Source organism: Hemicordylus capensis, chromosome 1, assembly GCF_027244095.1.
Source record: "Hemicordylus capensis ecotype Gifberg chromosome 1, rHemCap1.1.pri, whole genome shotgun sequence".
In the NCBI taxonomy this organism is placed as follows: Eukaryota; Metazoa; Chordata; class Lepidosauria; order Squamata; family Cordylidae; genus Hemicordylus; species Hemicordylus capensis.
This window is the reverse complement of record NC_069657.1, coordinates 360,663,556-360,688,357: the sequence shown is the minus strand read 5'-3', so window position 1 is coordinate 360,688,357 and position 24,802 is coordinate 360,663,556. Positions and strand designations below refer to the sequence as shown.

The 24,802-nt window shown below is 44.6% G+C and overlaps 1 protein-coding gene across 3 annotated transcripts in view; it reads right to left on the bottom strand.

Moving 5' to 3' along the window:
* GINM1 (glycosylated integral membrane protein 1) overlaps positions 1-24,769 on the bottom strand; it is a 51,577-nt gene extending 26,808 nt beyond the window's left edge. Inside the window, exons 1-3 of one of the 3 annotated variants that reach the window (XM_053292099.1) lie at positions 24,615-24,769; positions 3,583-3,642; positions 2,723-2,819 (exon numbers count right to left, since the gene is read on the bottom strand). In XM_053292099.1, coding sequence (XP_053148074.1) covers positions 2,723-2,819; positions 3,583-3,642; positions 24,615-24,701 — 244 coding nt within the window. In that variant the 5' untranslated portion in view covers positions 24,702-24,769. Of the gene's footprint in view, positions 1-2,722; positions 2,820-3,582; positions 3,643-12,371; positions 12,798-24,614 lie in introns of those variants that run through there. The other 2 variants (XM_053292078.1, XM_053292088.1) reach the window with 2 other exon arrangements.
* Positions 24,770-24,802: the final 33 nt, after the last annotated feature.

Here is a 24,802-nt window from a genome sequence, read left to right as displayed (position 1 = left end):
GAAAGAGGGCAAGTGAGTGGTGGTTGCAAGGAACATGCAGTGCTGCCTCCAACAGCTCCCCTCTCTTCTCAGAAGGTGTGAAGCCAAGGATCAGGCCCACCAACCACCAAGAGGGAGTCAATGCCAGCCCCTGCCTCCCTGCCTTGTCTTTGGACAACAAGGCAAGGAGGCAAGCAGCCTACCCTGAGAGGACAAGTGAACTAGAACAGCGAGCAGCTGCTACACATGCAGTGACTCAGTCTCTCTCCTCTTGGAGAGCATCGCAGAAGGGCTGGGTCCTGTGGCTCTGCCCAGGAGGAGGCAGCTGCTTCTTCCATGAGCAACCCTCCCTGCCTCCTCACTTGCCATCTCTCTCTAGGTCAGCGATGGCCAATCTGAGGCTAACTGCCAATGGACTACAATGCCACAGTTTATTGTGGCTGCGGATGATGCGAGTGGTAGTCTGACAACAGCCAGAGAGCCTCTGGTTGGCACCCTTGCTCTAGTTGGTGCAGCAGAAGAAAGCAGAGGGCCCCTTGGCCCTCTAAGTTCCCCCACCAAGATGGGAGAGGCAACCGCTCATGCAAAGAGCAGCCAATGCATCCTCTTACTCACTCCCTCACTCACCTGGGTGCCCTCTCTGTGGGTGGCATGATGGTGGGGATCGGGCTCACTGTCTTCCCTACTGTGCCCCCCCCCGAGAGAAGGTGAGTGGGAGAGAAGGAGAAGGGGTGGCTGCTTCCGTGAGTGGCCACAGCTCCCGCTCACTGTGAGAAGCCCTGCTGGGCCCAATCCTCCCTCCCTGTGCTGCTTAAAGAGAGAGGACAGACAAGCACATTGCCTCCCACAGACAAAGGGAGAGCAGGAGAGGAATTAGAAGCAGCATCAGCTCCTCCTTGCAATGCTGACTCACCCAATCCTCCCTGCCAGGCTGCAGAAAGGGAGAGAAGGGGCTGGTGGAGGGAGCAATCACATCGAGATCACAGCTCCTCCTGCACCAGCTCCCCTCCCAACCCAACCTCAAAATGTCCATTTTTTTAGCTTCTGCCACCAGCAGAGCTTGAGTAAGTGGCACAACCTACCTCGCTCCCCCAATTCAGTGAGTGTCTGAGAATACTCCCATTCTGAGGTCCCCCTGCCTATCTCTATTGCTGTGCTGCCTCCTGCTGCCACTGCCCTTGCTCAGGAAAGGCGGGGCATAACCTTCCTCCCAATCAAACAAAGCAATGCACTGGTTGCAGATAGCACAGCCACAGTAGAAGGCAGAGCCAACAGCCTGATCCTATGCAGAATTCGGTGTAATTAAGATCAATGGAAGATACCAAAAGGCATCATCTCATACTGCACGAGAGGAGGTGGCAATGGTAAACCCCTCCTGTATTCTACCAAAGACCATCACAGGGCCCTGGGGGCACTAGGAGTCGAAACAGACTCGACGGCACACTTTACTTTTTAAGATCAATGGACCTCTCACCATAGGATCAGGTTGTAAAGCTCACAATACAGTCATCTCCACCTAGGGAACCTTACTTCCCAGGTAAGTTATTTCATTAATGACTGGCCTGTTTGCTCTCCCCTGAATCATGCAAGGTGGATGCTCGGATGTGGACATACTACTTTACACATATAAGGAATCGTAGCACGTACACGATTAGAAGAACTTACAACCATTTTATAGTTTTGTTTTGAAATTTTACAAAAAAATAAAAAGTAAGGCCCACAGGACTGAAAACAATTACATGCTATAATAAATCGATTCCCCCCCCCCCTTGTGAAAGTCTAAAATTGTTTACTCGGATGAAAGTCCTGCTGAGCTCAAGAAACCCACTTCCTTTGGAACTAAGCTTTCAGAAGATGCATAGGAGTACTTTTATTATATCACACCATGATGAGCAACTGCCTGGTCTCCCTAAAGGAAACTGTGTGTATTGAGTTATTAATGTGTAATGTTTTAGGCTTTCCAAAGCCAATTTTAAAAACACATTAGCATGTCCTTAATACAAGAGCAGATTGTAAAGGGAAGATTATCTCAGAAGCTAACCTTGAGACTGGCCATAACCAGCACATCAAGAGGCTGCTGCTCCATACATAAAAAGTTTTTCAATGGCATGTAATTGCTCTGGGTTTATTAATTATGTAAAATGTTGCCTATATCCCCAAATCAAGATGTTTTGTTCCAACTAAAGGCAAATGAGAGCAAAGAGAACTGTTAACAGTTTCTCCACCAATACAGCTGGCACAAGAAAACACCCAGCATGAATGGAATTTAAGTGAAAAAGGTCTACACAAGAAGTGTTTTGCAAAGATTATCTGAAAGACTACCACAATTGTATATTATTATTTCTCCTCCACCAGTACATTTGGATACATGCCAGTTTAAGAGAGGAGACAGACAGGACTTAGGGTGGAGTCACATCCTTGCATTTATACTGCCCAGGCTGTTGAACAAATGTTTTGCCTTCCACAAATAAATTAACTGAACAGGAACTTTGCTGAGGGCTTCCATAAAATCATAATTTGAACTCATTTTTAATTGAGACCATGTGAATACTGTAAGATATGATCCAGAGAGAACACTCAATTTTGACTTCCATCACCCTTAAACATATTCTGATGGTGAAGATTTTCTTAAACAGTACAGATGTATAGAGAGTGTAATTCCACTCATTTACTATATCATTTTCCATTAGCTATGGATTACATGAAAGCACTCAGCCCAGATAAGGAATTAAGCAATACTTACATATGGCAGTCTGACACTTTATCCGGGCAACCCCACTTTTTAGCGGAAAGTCATTTACATGCACCTGGCCATTAATATATGTAATATTAAGGACAACCTAAAGAAAGCAACAGAATCATACATAAGGTTATATTTACACATTTAAGGTGGAGTGATGACAATTTGCTTAATCTAGATAAGTCATAATAGCAAGGATTAGGTATGACGTTAATACTCATTCATCTTGCTATGTAAACTGCTTTGACAACTTTTTTGTTGAAACACAATATATAAATACTAATACTAAGCATTTTATGTATATTGGTATATAATACAAAGTGAAGTTTACATCTCTACAAAAACCAAAAAACTGAAAATTAAATTTAAAAGTTGAAGTACGGATCACACTGAAATTAATGTCTAAACTCCCACTGATTTTACTGGTTGTGGTTTGCACTCCAATAACATAACATATGAAATGTCAAGATACCTATAATTAAAAACTAACACGGGACAGTAAGAATACAAATTATGTATGAAAGGCTGTGTGGTCTAGTGATGAAGCACTTGGGGTTAAATCTGCAAAATCTAGCTCTACAGGCCAGCTTCGAAATGAACTCTAAGGACTGTTACTATTTCTCAACCTCAGTTGATGAATTTAAGATGGGATATTATCTTTCCTCTCTGGAGTTAAAACTAGTACAGCAGCAGCAACAAAGTGAGAGATGGCCAAGCTATTTGCTGGAAGGAATTACTGTACTACTTGAGGTACATTTAACACCCTTCAAATTACTATTATGACATGTTTGATTTCTACCAATGGATTACAGTTCACACTCAAAAGCAGCTGTGCCAGGGCAAATACAGCAAACATAACATACCTGTCTTTCCTGCACATCCCCATTGCTTTCCAACAAAGTAACATTAATCTTGATGCTTTCCTGAAAGAGAGTAAGGATAAGGAAGACAGCAAGCATTATCAGTAAGACATCATCATCATCCTACATCAGGAATAATAAGTGAATAATAATAATACATCAGGAATAATAAGTGAATACATCAGGACAGTTAGAAAAATCCTCAAGTCCAAACTCAATGGCGGGAACACCATACAAGCCATAAACACCTGGGCTATACCTGTTATCAGATACACTGCAGGAACAATAGACTGGACCCAGGCAGAGCTAGAGACGCTAGATCGTAAGACCAGGAAAATCATGACCATCAATCATGCTCTGCACCCCTGAAGTGATGTCGATAGGCTATACCTCCCTCGCAGCTCAGGTGGAAGAGGAATGCTACAAGTCCATCAAACAGTAGAGGAGGACAAAAGAGGCCTTGAAGAATATATCAAGGACAGTGAAGAAGATGCACTTAAAATGGTCAATAATGCAAAACTATTCAACACCAATGAAACAAAGCAGGCCTACAAGAAATAAGTCCAGAACCGAGCAGAAAAATGGAAAAATAAGCCACTGCATGGTCAATATTTGCACAATATAAATGGAAAATCAGACATCACCAAGACCTGGCAATGGCTTAAGAATGGCAACTTGAAGAAAGAAACAGAGGGTTTAATACTGGCTGCATAAGAACAGGCACTAAGAACAAATGCAATAAGAGCAAAAGTCAAAAAATCCACAACAAACAGCAAGTGCCGCCTTTGTAAAGAAGCAGATGAAACAGTGGACTACCTGATCAGCTGTTGTAAGAAGATCGCACAGACTGACTACAAACAAAGGCATGACAAGGTAGCAGGGATGATACACTGGAACATCTGCAAAAAATACAAGCTATCTGTAGCCAAAAATTGGTGGGACCATCAAATTGAAAAAGTTGAAGAAAATTAAGATGTAAAAATATTATGGGACTTCCGACTACAAACAGACAAACATCTGCCACACAATAACCAGATATAACTGTAGTCGAGAAGAAAGAAAAACAAGTTAAAGTAATCGACATAGCAATATCAGGGGATAGCAGAATAGCAGAAAAAGAAATAGAAAAAATCACAAAATACAAAGATCTACAAATTGAAATTGAAAGGCTGTGGCAGAAAAAGACCAAAATAATCCCAGTGGTAATTGGCGCCCTGGGTGCAGTTCCAAAAGACCTTGAAGAGCACCTCAACACCATAGGGGCCACAGAAATCACCATCAGCCAATTACAAAAAGCAACTTTACTGGGAACAGCCTATATTCTGCGACGATATCTATAACAACAACAACATTGACAATAAAATTCAGCCATCCCAGGTCCTTGGGAAGGACTCGATGTCTGGATCAAACAAACCAGTCGATAACACCTGTCTGACTGTGTAAACAAGAAATAATAATAATAATTTGATTTCTATACCACCCTTCCAATGCATGAGAACACCATGAACAGAAATACACAATACAACACAAATTTAATCCCCTTGCCACAAATAACTATCAGCAGACATATAAACAGTGCTTTACTTCTGCTCTCAGACTTGTAAGGGACCAATGTGCCCCAAGGAGTGGCAGGGCACACTGAAATCACTGCCATCTTGTCAAAGGGAGAACTGCAGTTTCCTCTATTTCAGCAGCTCTTTTTTTTTGTTGCTGGCTATCTAGAGACTGAAGAGTTCTGAAGAATTCAAAAGTTTGCTCATTAGTATGTGACATTTTAGTTTTCCTTGCTAGCCCTCTTCTCTGAAAACACATCAGGAAACAGATGGGAGAGAGGAGTGGGACTGTGAGCTCTGGCCATGTCCCCAATGGTACACATTCCACCTTCACAAGGAAGGAGTGGTACCCACATATGCTACCCCAGCAGGAACTCTGGATATATCTCCCATGCTCTACATCAGGCCTGCTCAACTTCGGCCTTCCAGCTGTTTTTGGACTACAACTCCCATAATCCCCGGGCACAGTGGCCAATAGCTCTAGGCCAGCATCTACAGGAGGGCTGAAGTTGAGCAGCCCTGCTCTACATGAATGCCACTTCTTTCCCATGAATACCCAACGTGTGGTCACTGGGGGCATAATCAGAGAGCATGTTGGTATCAGCAGCAGACATGATCCTGTTCCTCCCTCTGTGTTTCCTGAACATGGGGGAGATTTTTGGAGAAGAGGCCTTACTGCAGTTTGTTTATTGTAACATATGTTACTACAATTCTGCATGATATAAACAGTTGTCTGATAAGTTCTGTATTTTGATTTATGAAAATTTTCCCCTGAAGAAGAGGCACTACCTCGAAATGCATTAGGACTTATTTTCCTGAATAAATCAGTTCTGCACCATTTCTGCTTTGCCTTTCTGTTCTCACAAGCATTTGTCAAGGATAGATGGTACAAGTAGAGTCTAGGATCTCTCTCTACACAAGAGATAACTATTTTTTAAAATTACTACAGTGTACCATGGTATTGGCATGAACTAAAATCATGCTACACAATCAAAACCCATTCAGCGACAATGTAGTACTCTTTGTATGTTCCGGGAGCACATGTACAGGCACACAATGTAATTACTTCCTATTTTGTTAACATCTAAATGTCACTGAAGATCAAAGTAGCTAATGCTGAAAAGTCAAACTAAATTTGATGGGGTGTTTCAAATGTGAGTCTGCCCCAAACTGGGGTGATGCTAAAAGAAAAAGAGACTTGCTAAAAATGCAAGAGACTTGTATTTTGGGCGGTATACAAATGTACTAAATAAACAAACAAAGAGTTTTACTCATGAGGGGTAATGAATTCTACACACACCTTATTTTTCTGATACTCCTGGCATTGGAACCTAACTGCATGGGAATTATCTTGGGGAACAACACACCGCAGAGAGGTACGCTGTGGGCAGGGGAAGAACTCTGCACTGCTCAGCACTCCTCACCATGCATACCTTTTGCTTAACCAAGCGTTCTCCCTGAGGCACTAATTTCCAATGTGAGGAAAGTGATACAGCACAGCCACAGACTGATCACCACCATGACAACTAGGCCATATCCACAAATAAAAATAAATTCCATTTATGGAATTCTTGCCCACTTGCATGTGTGCATACAAACCAGGAGTTAGAGACAGAAAATAAGCATTAAAAAAAGAATCTGGACCTTGAGCAGAAATTGATCCCTGTGATCAGGAAGGGCCATATTGCATTCCTTTGGACACACTGCATGCCTGTTACTACCAGTACGTTACTACCAGTACGTAGCCCCTGACTTCCATGCACTTCTTGCCTTGGCATGACTGGGTGGAAATATTCCTTGGTTGTTCTTAATCCTCCTTCGTTTCAAAGCTCCCTGTGCCTTTTCCTCATAATTCTGCATATTAGATTCCACAATGTTTCCTTTGTGGCTTGAATGCAAAGAACAACTAACTCCTATCAACTGGTCAGAGGAGGAGGAGAGGCAACTCTGAAGCATATTCCACTTTAGAAACATTGCGACAGGAGGGAAAGTCTGTGTTGTATAAGCATTTGGAAAGACAGGAATTGTGCAATAAGGGTCATGAAGGACGATTACATTAAAAACAAATTGCTGCATTCACAACTTTCTTTCCCTTTCAAGATTTTTTTTTAAGCCATTTAATCTAAGGGTTTTCAAGATGATGTATTTCTAAAGGAATTGTATTCTAAGCAGATATTTGAAGGTAAACTTGCCCTACAGCTTTTAATTACTCACGTCCCCCTGATTTCTGGAGTCTTCGTGTTTTGAGGGTGAGAAAGGGAAAGGAGCACACGGCCTTGCTCTTCAACAGCCAGCAGAAGCAACCACAGCTGAAAGGAGCAATCCCACTCCCTCTTATAGACCAGTGGTCCAGCAAGTTGCCAGCAATACTAGGGGTGTGCACGGAACCGCCAAACTGCGGTCCGGCACTGGGGTGGGGGGTCGCTTTAAGAGTGGGGGGAGGGTTTACTTACCTCCCCCCGCCGCTTTCCCACTCTGGCGCCGTAATTTCAGTAGTAATTGGGGCGGCAGGATACCTCCCTGCCGCCCCTTCCCCGCTGTCGCTATGAAAAGCTCCCAGGAGTCCTTTCCACGTGCGCACGTCGTGCACACACTTCACGTCTCTGTGATGTGCGTGCGTGCGCGCAAAGGACTCCTGGGAGTTTTTCATAGCGACAGCAGGGAAGGGGCGGCAGGGAGGTATCCTGCCGCCCCAATTACTACTGAAATTACGGCGCCAGAACGGGAAAGCGGCGGGAGGGGTAAGTAAACCCTCCCCCCGCTCTTAAAGGCACCCCCCTACTCGAACCGGACCGCCCAGGTCCGGACCAGTCCGGAGGCCTTTAGAATGGCCTCCGGACCGGTCCGGGCCCATTCCTAAGCAATACTGCAACCTGACTCATGCAGTTTGTTGGAGCTAGGATCCTGACAGCCTCAGGTCTCAGCTACAATGTCTCATATTGACCACGGGGCGGGGGGAGCGGTGTTTAGGGTCATGGATAAACGTGCTGGACTCCTCCCCTCTTTGCTTTTACAGTGCTAATCTCTGTCTCTCCAGAGATGGCTGCTTGTTGTGGTCTCTCTTCAAGCATGAGCTACAGCTGAAATAAGCTGCAGGATTTTTCACATTTGTTTGTAACCTTTTCTTTAAATAAATCCTTGTAGTTCTTCAAAACTAAAAAACTGTTTTAAGATCTCTTGCTTTGCTGCTTTCTCACCAAACCGGCTTGGCTTTGCTATTTGGAGACTAAACTGCCGTTCTTCCCCTACACAGTTGAGGCCAGTAGCTGGAAACTCCTGAGCAAAAGCTGCTCATCTGAAGAATTTATTTAATACATTTCTATACTGCCCAAAATGCAAGTTCTCTGGGCAGTTTACAAAACAATAAAAACAGCCAATAAAAGATTAAAACATTTCAACAATTAAAATTAAAAAGTTAAAACTATTAAAACACAATTAAAACAATTAAAACAGTATCTAATTAAAAGCCTGGGCGAACAGATGAGTCTTAACTGCCCTTTTAAAAGTTGTAAGAGATGGGGAGGCTCTTATTTCAGCAGGAAGTGTGTTCCAAAGTCTCGGGGCAGCAATAGAGAAGGCCTGTCCCCGAGTAGCAACCGGACGAGCAAGTGGCAACTGCAGACGAACCTCTCCAGATGATCTCAATGGATGCTGTGGTTCATAGCAAAGAAGACATTCTCTTAGATACCCAGGGCCCAAGCTGTTTAGGGCTTTATAGGTTATAACCAAAACCTTGTACTCCGCCCAGAAACTTACCGGCAGCCTGTGTAGATCTTTTAAGTTAGGAGTGATATGGTCTCTCCAAAATAACCCAGAGACCAGTCTGGCCGCTGCATTCTGGACTAACTGCAGTTTCCGGACTATGTACAAAGGCAGCCCCACATAGAGCGCATTTCAGTAGTCAAGTCTGGAGGTGACCAGCAAATGTACTACTATTCTGAGATCATTTATCTCAAGAAATGGACACAGCTGGCGTATCAGCCAAAGCTGATAAAAGGCACCTCTGGCCACTGCCTCAACCTGGGACACCAGGGAGCGTTTTGTGTCCAGAAGCACCCCCAGACTATGTACCTGTTCCTTCTGGGGAAGTGTGACCCCATCCAGAACAGGCAGATCAAAATCATCTCCCGAGTTCCAACCCCACACAATAAGTACCTCCGTCTTATCTGGATTCAGTCTCAGCTTGTTACCTCTCATCCAGCCCATCACTGCCTCCAGGCAGGCATGTAGGGAGGTTATGCCTTCTCCTGATGATGATGACAAGGAGAAATAGATTTGGGTCTCATCAGTATACTGATAGCACCCTGCATCAAATCTCCCAATGATCTCTCCCAGCAGTGGTTTCATGTAGATGTTAAACAACATCAGAGACAATAAGGACACCATACCGAAGTTCAGTTTTTGAAGAACAACAGTTCCCCAGAGACACCATCTGGAATCTGCCCGAGAGGTAAGAGTGGAGCCACTGCAAAGCAGTGCCTCCCAACCCGCTCAGACACTCCAGAAGGATACTATGGTCGATAGTATCGAAAGCCGCCGAGAGGTCCAAAAGGACCAACAGAGTCACACTTCCTCTGTCAATTGCCAATTAAGAATTATGATGTCAACTAATCCTCCAGCTGTTAGCTCAGAGGCAAGCAAAAAGTTGAAAAAATAGCAACAGAATTTGCTAACAGTACCATTTGAAGGAGTGCAGGTGGACAAATTACTTCTCAGAGTAAAATAATTTCAGGTAAACTAATTTACCTGAAATGACCAGCATCACACAACAAGGAGCTGGGTAGCACACTGAACAAGACAGATGCCAGAAAGGGTTGAAAGCCGGCCAACTAGAGTCATATTGGTGTTGGGTGATATATTGAAATGTGTTTTATTATTATAATATTATTATTACATTTATGTCCCGCTCTTCCTCCAAGGAGCCCAGAGCGGTGTACTACATACTTGAGTTTCTCTTTCACAACAACCCTGTGAAGTAGGTTAGGCTGAGAGAGAAGTGACTGGCCCAGAGTCACCCAGCTAGTTTCATGGCTGAATGGGGATTTGAACTCGGGTCTCCCCGGTCCTAGTCCAGCACTCTAACCACTATACAACGCTGGCTCTTTAGGTGTGGGGGGGGGTCTATAAGAGACATGTTTGTAGACCTTACTCATATCTGAAAAGAAGCAAGAGCACTGTGCCCTCTTGCTACCTGTGCCTTGTCTTGGAAGGAAAGTGGAAGGATAGGAAGCTAACAGTGTTTTGCCAGCACAATAGGAGTCCCATCACAGGACTTCTGACATCCCCTCAGATAGTCTACTGTGCTGCTCAGGATCATTGCTATCCATACATAAAAGCAAACCATATAGGAGCTTCAAATACTTGGCTGGACCCTGGCAGTACACAGCCTTAGCAATCTGTGGTTACTGATAATTTTTTGCTCCCTAAGAAAACAGTGTTTGATACTTCTGTTCAGGAATACACACCTTCTTTACAGTTCACACACAATTGTTATGTTGAATGTGATCTATTCATCCCTACTTTGAGGTTCATGTACATTGAAATCATAGGGGAAACATCCTAGAATATATTATTTTATTCCTGGAAGTAGTAATAATCTCTGTAGTGCATAGGGTGCAGTTAATGAGCATGAATAAGTCAGCAGTCACAAGGTATCCTTCCTTTAAATAAGAGTCCCCAGATGCCTGCTCTTTTCTCCCTTAATTTCTTAGAAAATGCTTTCTGTGCTGCTCTAAGAAGCAAATTCCTTGCAACTACTTGTACAGTGCACGCACGCACGCACACACACGCACACACACACACACACTACATTCTCATTTGTAAATATCAAAACCAAAGCAAGGGTGAAACTGATAAATGCAAATTCAAGATATTTACTCTGGCTAGGTTTCCATACTGTTTATCTTCCTATCTACCCCATTTGAAACCAGGGGTCAAATTACTGTAATCACATACAAACATTACTTTTTCAAGTGTTTGTGACGGGCATTATATTTGTGAGCTCTCTAAGCAATTAGTCAGCTATCAGAGAAAGTGACTTCATAAGTGTTTCCAAAAAAAAAAAATGGTGCTCTAAAGCACCCATTGTGGTTTTAAACTTCGAACTAACACAAATATAACATGTGATTACCTCAGAGAAACCACTAGTAGCACCACAGACCATGTAATTTATTAACACACAGCCTATTTGTCCCTCTTTATTTTCCATCTGAAAGCTTTTCTGGACTATTTCTTAATGGTTCAGTACAAAAATAGATTTGTGAGTGCCATCATCTTATCTCAACATAGAACAGATTATATAAAACATTGAACCCAAAGTTCATACAGTGATATTACCAAAAAAAGAGATATTAATTACTGTATATTATCAAATAAGCAACCTGCTTTGGCATTGTGTGTGTGTGTGTGTCCGTGTGTATTATATAGATACAATATCCATTCGGTTCCTTTCTGTGCATACACAGAAAGGAGAGGAGAGCTGGTCTTGTGGTAGCAAGCATGACTTGTCCCCTTAGCTAAGCAGGTTCCACCCTGGTTGCATATGAAAGGGAAACTAGAAGTGTGAGCACTATAAGATATTCCCCTCAAGGGATGGAGCCGCTCTGGGAAGAGCAGAAGGTTTCAAGTTCCCTCCCTGGCTTCTCCAAGATAGGGCTGAGAGAGATTCCTGCCTGCAACCTTGGAGAAGCCGCTGCCAGTCTGTGAAGACAATACTCAGCTAGATAGACCAATGGTCTGACTCAGTATACGGCAGTTTCCTATGTTCCTACACAAATAGGCAGCAGACAGGCAGCTGCTGCATTTCATGCAAACACCAGTATATCTAAACCACACAAGGCCTGATATCATGATTATGCAATCTATCTATACATATATTAATACACAAGTCACTTCTTCACAGGAAGGGGGAAAAACACATCCCAAAGGTATTAGCACGAGGGCTACACTATACACGCTATATCGCCATGCACTTTCGTACAGCTCCTGCCCACAACATGACTCAAGACTCTCACAAACATTTGGCACTTCAGACAAGACACGAGGCAATGCTGCACTTAGAGCAGCACGTCCGTTCCTTGCAAACAAAAACCGCCAGGACCAAATGACCATCCCGGGTTAGGGCATCTCAGTTGCTTGCTTGTATCTGACTCTCCTTGTGCTGGACCCCCTTCTGCTCCCCCCCCCCGCGCCCATGGACTCTCAATCTCAGGCAGCAGCGCCCCAATTTCTCCTCCCTACCTGGCTAACGAGCTGGAAAGACGCGGCTGTGGGGTCCGGAGCAGCCAGGCAGTGGGGCAGCAGCAGGAGAAACCCCGAGATCAGCGAGAGCAATTCGCGTGGCCCCAGCGCCGCCTCCATCTTGGGAGACGGGAACTAAAACAAAGTGAAACATCAACAAAGCAAGAGGCGGCGGCAGGCGGAGCAGAAGCGGGGAGGAGCCCAGCAGGCAGGGGAGGAGGAAGAAGCGATCGCAAAAGATGCGGAGGGAAGGAGATCCCGCTGGGCGGGGGAAGGGTCTCCCGGGGCTCGGACAGGGAGAAGGTCGGGTAAGCGGTCTCCCCCCTGCAACAGCCTCCGAGCATAACCCGGGGGTGGGGCTCCACCACATCCCGGTCCACGGAAAGGCGAGAGGATGGGTTGCTAGAGCAGCAGCTGAAGAGAGACTTGTGCAGCAGCAGTAACATGATTATTCAGAAGCAGCAAGTCCCCCTCCCCTCCCCTCCCTACCCTCCCCAGTTCAGTGAGCTATGCATAGGATTGTGGCTGGTGGTTCCTGGGATTTCCGCTAGGCTGGGCAGGTGATGGATGGAGCCACAGGTAGTGAGAAGTGGCGCCAATTGCGGGCAGCTCCGGAGGTGGAGCCAGGACTGGGCTAGGGATGTGCACGGAACCACAGAGTGGCGGTCCAACAGAGGCGGCGTGTGGCGGGGCGGGTGCACCCACCCCTCCTGCCGCATCCCCCCCGTTATTTACCGAAATCCATGAGGCGGCAGCGTACCTCCCTGCCACCCTTTCCCCCCTTTTTGGCTGGAAAGGTGGAAGTATCGTCTGCGTGTGCGCCTGCCACACATCATGCACACACGTTGTGTGTGATGTGTGCACATGACGTGTACGGTGGGCGCGAGTGGCGGCGGGCACACATGCAGACGATACTTCCGCCTTTCCAGCAAACAATGGGGGAAGGGGCGGCAGGGAGGTACGCTGCCGCCCCATGGATTTCAGTAAATAATGGAATGCCGGCGGGAGCAATGCAGCGGGAGGGGTAAATGCACCCTCCCCCACCCTTAAGGAGCCACCACCACCACAGCATTGGACCGGCAGAACCACCAATTCTTCAAACTAGTTCAGAGGTCCATAAAGGGCCTCCAGACCGGTTCCACGCACATCCCATGACTAGGCAGGTGCCTTACCAATAACTGGCAAAGTGTAGATTTGTAGCTAATGAGTGGGATCAAAACACAAACACACACTCACATCTTAATTGCTCATCAGCAGAGATGCACATACATATGGCAAACAGTTGCTTTATAGTGCTTTACATGACTACAGTAGTATGTAGATTTGTATCTAACATGGCAGGATCAGCACACAAGCACACACACAGGAAATGAACTGTACAAGCCACAAGTAAAGCACAGACCTGCTACAAAAGCCTGTTTTTGTGGAGAGTAAGGGCATTTTGAAGCCACCAGAGCAGTTCTATCTGCCTGATTATTTAAAAAAATGAATACTACTATTAACAAATAACAAGAAGAAAGAACTTTGAGCCAGAGTGGTACAGTGGTTAGTGTGCTGGACTAGACTGGAGAAATCCAAGTTCAAATCCCCATTCAGCCATGAAACTCACTGGGTGACTCTGGGACAGCCACTTATCTCTCAGCATAACCTTCCTCATAGGGCTGTTGGGAGGATAAATCATGTACAGTTGTGTACCCTCTGGGCTTCTTGGAAGAAGTACAGGCTATACAGGCAAAAGTAAATAAATCTATATAAGCCACAGGTAAAACAGAGACCAGCTACAAAAGTGGAGAACAAATGTATTCTGAATTTACAAGTCCAGCTTTGCCTGCCTATTTTAAAAATGCATACATAATAATAGAAAAATCACAGGTTTTTCAATGATGCTTGCTGGAGCATGAACCATCTCCTGTGACTTAGAGGACATTGGCTGGCCAACGGCTGTAATAAAAACTGACTTAGAGGACATTAGGGATGTGCATGAGCCAGCTCAGTAGCTGCGGGGGGCAGTTGGGGATTGGTTCCTTTAAAAAGGAGGAATGCAGGTGTTTACCTGCTGTCCACTGTCCACCACTCATCCGGGACCAGTGCTGGCATGCAAAAGACCATGCATGCAGTGTTCTCTCTAATTTTTTTCATCTGTGTATGGAATGAGTTTTGTTCTGGGCGTCAGTATCAAGGCAGTGTATGCACACATGCATTCAGAATGGGGCCTTCCTGATTCAACCTGAGCGGAATCTAAAATTAACTGAGTGGACATCAGAAAATGAATGAGTGTGCACACATATGCACGCCTTAGAGGGAACAGTGCATGCATGCTGTTTCCTTGTTCCCAGCAGCCATCGCATGACATCGGCATGCACATAGACGACACCGCATACAGGCTGCTGGGAACAAGGAGGTAGCCGTGCACAATCTTTTGCACGGCAGCGCCGATCCCAGATGATTGGTAGGGCAGCAGAGGAGCAGGTAAGCAGGCTACTCCGTGCTTGCTGATCAACTGGGTACCACTCTCTGCCTGCCTTGGGTGCTCACGACTTAGCCTGGGTGTCCATCCTAGCAAGCAACTAATTTTTTTTATAGAGATCATTTCATTAATCCTTGCCCAATGAACCATAATACTTAGTGTATATATTAATGTTACAGATACTGGTCACAATCCATAGAACAACCTGGTTAGGTATCTGCAGAGCAAATGGGTTTTTAAAATTATTGTCCTTCCAACAGAATCCATTCCTTCTCTACATCACACACACATATGGAAAGACACTTCTGCAAGAATTTAAAAAATAGTTTAGATTAAGAAATACATGCATATGCCCTAAAAAAACTTTCTGGCTTCTTATGCCAATTTCTAATCTAATTAGTCCAGTTTTACAGTTTACTGTTCCTTCCAATGTTTTATGGCATGTCATTTTGGGAATGCGCCATAATGCTTTGCATACAGATCAGATCAGAGAGCAAGGGAGAAAAAGCAGTGGTTACATTCCTTCCATCCAAACAAATACAAACAAAGATGCCAGCAAAAGATCTGATTTACCAACAGCCAGCCAGTCCACCTGCTCTCTAACCAAAATGGTAATTGGATTCTTCTGAGCAGCTAAAAGAAAAAGACTTCCCCACCCTCTGAGCAGTCTGATTGGCTACCTGAGGAGTCAATCAGCCTAGCCACTCTCTGACTGCTTTATAGTGTGGTTCTAGGACCGTCCACTTTGCAAAACAAAAGTGAGCATGCTTATTGGCTCCTGCTTTATTAATATTAATATATTTTAGAAGATCTAGGGCTTTTCATTTGTTCTTTGAGGCTGGTGCTACTGCCAGCCACCTCACAACTCTTAAAGCAGCAGCATACTGCAGGCAAGAGCAGCAGAGAACAAGAGAAGGAGGCAGTAGGTACACAAAATGGAGGCAGAGACAACATGGCTGACTGAGTGTCTGCAAGGTAACTTCCTAAAGTGAAATCTCTAGTTAAATCAAATGGGCAATGTGTTTAGTTTCTCTGCCACCAGACTTTTAGTGAACATAAACCAACCAAACAAAAACAGTTTTTATGAATGTATCAGGAAAGGAAATGTATGTTGGGCCATTTCAGAAGATCCTCATGGACTGAAGATGGCGCAGGACAGGATGGCACAGGACAGTCACTTCTCTCTCAGCCTAACCTACTTCACAGGGTTGTTGTGAAAGAGAAACTCAAGTATGTAGTACACCACTCTGGGCTCCTTGGCGGAAGAGCGGGATATAAATGTAATAATAATAATAATAATAATGGTGAGGTGAAGTGAGGTGGAAAATGAACTTGTTGCCTGAGCTCAGGCATGCACAATCCCACTGAAATCAATTAGCTTCCTAGGATCCAGCTGTTAATGAGAGAAAAGCAATAATAAAAATCCATCTTCTACCCTTTGGCTAGAAAGAAAGAAACATGAATTGTATTCTTTCACAATCTTCAACAAATATTCAACAGTGGATACTTGACAGGCTGTAACTATTGAGCTGAAGCCCATTTTGAGAATCTGAGGAGTTAATAAATATTTAATGTAACTGATGGTATAATGACCCTTCCTAAACCATTTTGTTCTGTCAGATCAAGGCCTACTGGGAACCCTTTCCATTTATGTAGTGAATGATGTATTCTTAACATCCCCAGTTTCCATGTTATAGGGGATGCACGTGTGGATGATTGCCTAGCAACCACTGCTAAGATTGCTCCAGTTTCTCCCCTTCCTATGGTAGATCAAGACTGCAGTGGTGGTACCTGGCCTACCAGGTGAACCAGATGCCACCAAAATTCCCCCAAAGAGGGACTCCTGTGAGAAACTCACCTTTTTCTTCTAGAATTATTTTTAGCACTGTATTAGGATGCTGTATGAAAGACGGTATAAAAAACTGAACAATAAAGTTAATTACCCTAATACAAGACCTTGAGAATGGAAATAGACACGGAAAAAGAAGGAAAGTTTCCCAAAAGATCTCTGAACTCAGAAGGCGGTTATAACCTCAGATTGGTCTGTTAGGGATGCCAGATAGCAACTGATTCAGAGATCAAACACAGATGGAAGGAGTTTTCTGAAAATCTGTACAGCAGAGACATCAATATCCAAGATACTCTATCTTGAAGTTATTCCGTGTTTGCAAGAACCTCTAGTACAGAAAGATGAAGTTAGATCAGCACTCCAATCATTACCAAGTCGGAAGGCTACAGGAACTGATGGAAAAGCTATAGAAATACAGCAAGCAACAGAAGAAGAATCAGTCAAGGCTCTAGCCAAACTGTGACAGCAAATCTGGAGAACAACAGTGGCCAAGTTCAGATTGGAAGAGGTCAGTCTACATACTCATACCAAAGAAAGGAGATTTAACAGATTGCCCAAACCATTGCACAATATCCTTAATTTCACATGCTAGCAAAATAATGCTCAGGATAATCCAACACAGATTAGAGGCCTATGTGGAAAATGCCGGATGTTCAAGTTGGTTTCAGAAAAGGCCAAGGAACAAGAGACATCATTGCTGTTGCACGCTGGATAATTGAGAAAGCCAAAGAATACCAAAAAGAAGTCAATATGTGCTTTATTGACTACAGAAAAGCCTTTGATTTTGTCAAGTTGTGGAATATCCTTAGGAAAATGGGCATCCCAGAACATCTCATTGTTCTCATGAGAAACCTATACACAGGGCAGGAAGCCACAGTCCAGATGGAACATGGTGAACAGACTGGTTCCAGATCAGCAAAGGAGTAAGACAAGGCTGTCTACTTTTTCCTTATTGATTCAACTTATATGCTGAACATATATAAACAATTTATATGCTGAACTGAGAGAAGCTGGATTGGAAGAAGATGAGTGTGGTTTTAAAGTTAGAGGAAGAAACATCAATAACCTGCGCTACACTGATGATATCACTCAGATAGCTGAGAATGTGGATGATCGAAAGCTCTAGTAAGGAAAGTCAAGGAGCACAGTGAAAAATTGGACTACAATTAAATGCAAAAAAAGACTAAACTAATTGCAACGGGTATAGCAACCAGCCTCAGAACTGATAATGAAGACATTGAAGTGGTAGATAGCTTCTGCCTTTTAGGATTGACTGTCAACAGTAAAGGATTCAGCAGTTAAGAAATATGCCGCAGACTAGCACTTGGTGGGGCTGCAATGAAGGCCTTGAATAGGCTATTTAGATGCCGTGACAAGTCTATACCTATAAAGATTAGAATTGTTTGGACAATGGTTTTTCCCATGCCCACTCTATGGATGTGAATACTGGACTTTGAAGAAGCAATATAGGAAAAATATTGACGGTTTTGAACTTTGGTACTGGAGAAGACTTTGGAGGATACCATGGACAGCCAGGAAAACAAACAAATGGATCATAGAACAAATCAATCCAGAATTTTCACTCGAGGCACAAATGACCAGGCTCAAACTATGATACTTTGGACACATTATGCAAAAAAAGAGCTCCTTTGAGAAGTCCATAATGCTGGGGAAAGTTGAAGGAAAGAGAAGAAGCGGACGACCAGCAGCAAGGTGGATGGACTCGATTACGACCGGAATGAATGCTCCACTGAGAGACCTTAAAGGCCAAGTGGAAGACAGATCATCCTGGAGAATCTATCTATGTGGTCGCTAAGAGTTGACACCGACTTGACAGCACTTAGTCAATCAATCAAATATAAGACAACTGAATTTAATACAACCCCCATACAGATTAAATAAAAGTTATACTTGCATTTACCTGAAAAGAAGAAGACTCTGATTTAACATCAAAGAACTTGTGGGGGGAACCTAGTCTTCGATTCAGGTAAGTAGGGTATATGGCAATATGGCTGGATGAACTACTAAATTACAGCTTCTTATGAGAACCTTTATACTTAGATACCCAAGTACAAAATGGGTTCCTGTTGTGTCAATTGCCATCCATTAGCATAAATTGCAACAGTTCTCCGTAAAATACATATAAATTAGTCCGGGTCACCACCCATATGCATTTTAAAGCAGAGAGCCATGTTAATAATACATACACCCATCTTTATTTTTTATTTGGATTTCCTTACCACCAGAGTACAAAATGCCGCAATTGCCATCTATTAGCATAAATTGCAACAGTTCTCCGTAAAATACATATAAATTAGTCCGGGTCACCACCCATATGCATTTTAAAGCAGAGAGCCATGTTAATAATACATACACCCATCTTTATTTTTTATTTGGATTTCCTTACCACCAGAGTACAAAATGCCTCATAGGAAGCAACCTTGAGTTACAACAGTTTTGCAACACCTGCTGCTAGGTATAAAAGACATGCTGCTTTAAGCAGAAATGGTTAGTTGCTGATCATTACTTCATAGGCACCATGTTTTTTAATGGAGGTAAACAATCCTCTGATTGCTTGCTAGCTACATGAAGGCACATTAAGTTTTCCTAGGTCCTTCCAAAAACGTTATTTGGTAGAATAAATGAAGTCATAAAGATGCTGACAAAATGGAAATGTGTATGGATAAGTCCTTCAGTAAGTTTGTATTTGGTTTTGTTTACCTTAGACCTTGGTGAATGTCTCCCTGTTTCTCCAAGTTGTGCAACTGCAATTCAGTTGTGCTTTCAGACAGTAGCTGCGCCATTGCCTGTTGCTCACCTCTGCATGCCCACTGTCAGGGTCCCTCCCTGACATTCCTCTTAATTTCAGGGAGGTGGTTTATTTTCTATGACCGTTTAGTCTCCAAGTTCTGGGAATTCATTCAGCTTTTACTTTCCCTTGAGCCACCTAATGGTGCAGTGGGAAATGACTTGCCTAGCAAGCATGAGGTTGCATGGTTTGTATCCCTGCTGGCACCTGCTGGCAGCAGTGATATAGGAAGATGCTGAAAGGCATCATGTCATACTGCGTGGGAAGAGGCAATGGTAAACCCCTCCTGTAGTCTAACAAAGACAACCACAGGGCTCTGTGGTCACCAGGAGTCGACACCAACTCAACGGCACACTTTACTTTTTACTTTCACTTGCTGCCACCATATAAATTCTTGTTACCCTGCTCTTGGAACTCAATGCCTTGGCTGCATAGCCTCGCAGGCGCAGGACATCTTACATTATGAGATGTAAACCGCCCTGAGCCATTTTTGGAAGGGCGGAATATAAATAAAATAAATAAAATAAAATAAATTTACTGATTAGAATCAAGAGCTCTTTAAAGCAGGGCACACAAGTGCCTCTACCAAGTTACTAGGTACATCTGCTGATCAGCTTTCTGAGCGTTTCTTTTCAACTGGATAAAATATAACATAACTGGGACAGAGGTAATTAAAACTGGGTTTGTAAACTTAGTGAATTTCTCCAGACTTTGTTGTCTGTTACTAGGAGCTGCTCAGCACACTGCTGGTTCTCCAGCCTCCACATATTCACCCTTCAAGATCCACACAACCCCCCCTTGAACAATCTTTCCTGTTCAGAACACACCAACCGATCTCTGAACCCTCAGCCCCAAACACCTCCTACTCCCACACAATTAACTCCAACTCTCTCTCTCCTCTCTCTGTCTCCACTGCCTTTATTTTAAATCCCCCCCCCCCTGAACTTTCTGTGCCTGGTTACTAGGGTAACCCACACACATTCACGCACTCACTCATTAGCTCCTATATACATCTCACCACACCCACAATCATACTTGACTCTTTATCAAGGCCTCTTAAAAAATGGTAGTCATTGCCCCTTCATCAGTGTGAACCTTCTGCTAGGGATATGCACAAAACTGGTTTGCCCAGTTTGGTTCAAATTTGAACCGGGGTGGGGAGGTTCGGTTTTGGTTTTGCTCAAACCCCACCCCCCTTTAGTTCGATTTGAATTCGAACCAGCAGGTCAAACCCAATGCCTGCCTGGTTCAGTTCAAATCTGAACCATCAAACCGGTTCGAATTTGAACTGGTTTGCACATCCCTACCTTCTGCACAGTAGCAGCCAGTGCAGGCACCGCAGGGGGGAGGGCAGTGAGAGGCACCTTTCAGCATAAATTAGTAGGTGCTTACCTCCACTCCAGCCACACCTGCAAGCTGCTTCAAGCTGCAGCTTGCCACCCAGCACTCCCTGCGGTGGGGGATCGGCTCCGCCACTCACCTGGCTTCCACAGAGCCAATCCCCTGCCGGCAGCCAGGTGAGTGGCGGAGCCGATCCACCACAGGGAGTGCTGAGTGTACACAGAGCGTGAAGTAGAGCCTTCAGACTCTACTGTGGGCTTCCTGGATCCATCTGGTTGACTATTATAGGAAGCAGGATGCCAGACTAGATGTAGAGATGTGCACAAACCAGCTGGTTTGTGGGGGGGTGCCTTTACTCCCCACCACTGCGTCCCCCCCCACATCGGCACTGTCACCAAAATCACAGGCACAGAGTGTCAGCGTCCCTCCTTGCCACCGCAGTCAATGGTGTACCAGAAGCGGCACCGGTGCAATGCTGACTGGGGCAGCAAGGAGGTACGGTGTTGGCGATGGTGCCAATGGGGGAAATGCTGCGGGGGGGGGGGAGTAAGGGTACTCTCCCTGCTCCTTAAAGGTAACCACCAAACCGGCCTGAACACCAGACCTCCAAACCGGTTCAGCGGTCCATAAAAGTACTGCCAAACCGGTTCGTGCACATCCCTAACTAAATGGTACTTTGGTCTGATTTAGCACTGCTATTCTCATAGGAACATAGAGCATAGGAAGCTGCCTTATACTGAGTCAAACCATTGGTCCATGTAGCTCACTATTGTCCACACTGACTGGCAGCAGCTCTTCAAAGTTTCAGGCAAGTCTTTCCCAGCCCTACATAGAGATGCTAGGGACTGAACCCTGAGATCTTCTGCATGCCGAGCAGAAGCTCTGCCAGTGAGCTATGGCTGCATCCCCTGCATTAGGTAGCAGGATGTTATTCTTAATGAGGTATACAGTGAGGGAAATAAATATTTGATCCCCTGCTGATTTTGTCTGTTTGCCCTCTGACACAGAAATGACCAGGCTATAATTGGAATGGTAGGTTTACTGTAGCTGTGAGAGACAGAATAACAACAAACAAACCCTCAAAAGCCCAGTGCCCAAAAGTCAGCGATGGATTTGCATTGTAGTGAGGGAAATAAGTATTCTATCCCCTATCAACCAGCAAGATTTCAGGCTCCTAGGTGTCTTTTCACTATATGCAGGTAACGAGCTGAGATGAGGAACACCCTCTGTAAGGGAGTGCTCCTAATCCCAGCTTGTTACAGTACCTGTATAAAAGACACCTGTCCATAGAAGCAAGCAATCACTCAGCTTCCAAACTCACCACCATGCCCAAGGCCAAAGAGCTGTCGAAGGATGTCAGGGACAAGGTTGTAGACCTGCACAAGGCTGGACTGGGCTACAAGACTATCGCCAAGCAGCTTGGTGAGAAGGTGACTACAGTTGGCATGATAACTCGCAAATGGAAGAAACACAAAATAACTGTCAATCTCCCTTGGTCTGGGGCTCCATGCAAGATCTCACTTCGTGGAGTTGCAATGATCATGAGAACGGTGACAAAGCAGCCCAGAACTACACAGGGGGAACTTGTCAATGATCTCAGGGCAGCTGGAACCATAGTCACCAAGAAAACAATTGGTAACACACTACACCATGAAGGACTGAAATCTTGCAGTGCCTGCAAGGTCCCCCTGCTCAAGGCAGCACATGTACAGGCCCGTCTGCAGTTTGCCAATGCACATCTGAACGATCCAGAGGAGAACTGGGCGAAAGTGTTGTGGTCAGATGAGACCAAAATCGAGCTCTATGGCATCAACTCAACTCGCCGTGTGTGGAGGAGGAGGAATGCTGCCTATGAGCCCAAGAACACCATCCCCACCGTCAAACATGGAGGTGGACACATTATGCTTTGGGGGTGTTTTTCTGCTAAGGGGACAGGACACCTTCACCGCATCGAAGGGACGATGGACGGGACCATGTACCGTCAGATCTTGGGTGAGCACCTCCTTCCCTCAGCCAGGGCATTGAGAATGGGTCGTGGATGGGTATTCCAGCATGACAATGACCCAAAACACACAGCCAAGGCAACAAAGGAGTGGCTCAAGAAGAAGCACATGAAGGTCCTGGAGTGGCCCAGCCAGTCTCCAGACCTTAATCCCATAGAAAATCTGTGGAGGGAGCTGAAGGTTCGGGTTGCCAAACATCAGCCTCGAAACCTTTCTGACTTGGAGAGGATCTGCAAAGAGGAGTGGGACAACATCCCTCCTGGGTTGTGTGCAAACCTGGTGGCCAACTGCAAGAAACGTCTGACCTCTGTGATTGCCAACAAGGGTTTTGCCACCAAATACTAAGACATCTTTTGTGAAGGGATCGAATACTTATTTCCCTCACTACAATGCAAATCCATCGCTGACTTTTGGGCACTGGGCTTTTGAGGGTTTGTTTGTTGTTATTCTGTCTCTCACAGCTACAATAAACCTACCATTCCAATTATAGCCTGGTCATTTCTGTGTCAGAGGGCAAACGGACAAAATCAGCAGGGGATCAAATACTTATTTCCCTCACTGTACTTCCATGTATGTGCAAAATACATGACAACTGCAGCCTGCAACCAGAAGTAATCACTCACCTGGAGGAATAATCTTCAGGAAACCAAGCAGGGAATTTTTAAAATAAATTTGAAGAAATGGATTTTTTATTTGACTACCCCAATTTATAGAGATTTATTTGTAAGGCTAGCTTTAATAGAAGTTTAAAGTTATTTTGAGCCACTTCACACATTATAAAAATAGCAGGTACTACCTGCCTGTATACCATGTGTACCAGCAGTCTCATTCTTTTGTGCTATGATTTGCCTTGGATCCCCAAAGTGGTTACAAGAGAAGCAGTAAAAAAAACTGGAAACAGCTCACATGCCCTCATCTGTTGAGAATATCACATGCCCCTAGTATACAGGTATGTACTTGCTAATTCTGTAGTATCTAATGGAGCATTTATTGAAATTGCACAAGGAACACATTTCCTCTTTAGATATAACTTCTGTGTAGGAAATTTGTGTGCCCTGTTTCAGTACATCATCATGTGTAATGCCATTTTTGCCATTTCAGACCCAACTAGACTGGTAATAAATTATTGCAGTGTGCATTTACCATGTCACATTTGTACTCTAGGCCCACTTCTTAAGAAATGTGCTTGGTTCTGATACCAATTGTATCATTTACGATGGGCATAAATAAAATATTTTTCTTTCAACATAAACACAGGCAGCGAGCAAGAATAAGGCACTGACTCACTGCTCTCGTGTATTTGGAAAGAAAATACTGTGGTGTGTATGCAGCTTTCATGAATGATAAGATTTGCATACATTGGGACAGAAATACAGAACGTTTTGTCTTGCTTGAATTCTGCACGTAGCAAAATTGCCAAGTGAAGCAGCCTTTTGGAGTACATAACTATGGGGCAGCTTGGATGATACTTCGCATGGCCACCCGCTCCCACATGATCAGGATGTGAGCGTGCTGTGTGCACCTGTGCCCCACCTGCAGGCTGCTGCAGCCGCACACAAGCCCTTAATCATGTGATGGGAGGGTGGATTAGGAGGAGAGAGAGCTGCAGGTTTTAAGTATGCCCGTGTGTGTATGCACGTAATAAAAAGCTTTCCGCACATGGAGAACTAACATGTCAGGGAGACACATCGGATCCAACCCAACCTTTGTTTTGACATGTGGAAGCATTCAAACACGAGTTCTCCCACAACGGTCGCTTAAATCAAAGCGTTACCATTTGATGATTATCTGCTGGTTGGAACGATACCGCGACTAGCCGATTTAAACGTCCCCGGAAGATCGTGCAAGGGCCAATTCGCATGCATCTTCCCCCCACGCACTGGCGTGGGGAGGACTCTGTGCGCTCACGCGCGCGGCGTCACACGCCTCGCCGGCTGAGTCGCCGGCGCTGTCAGGCTTGGG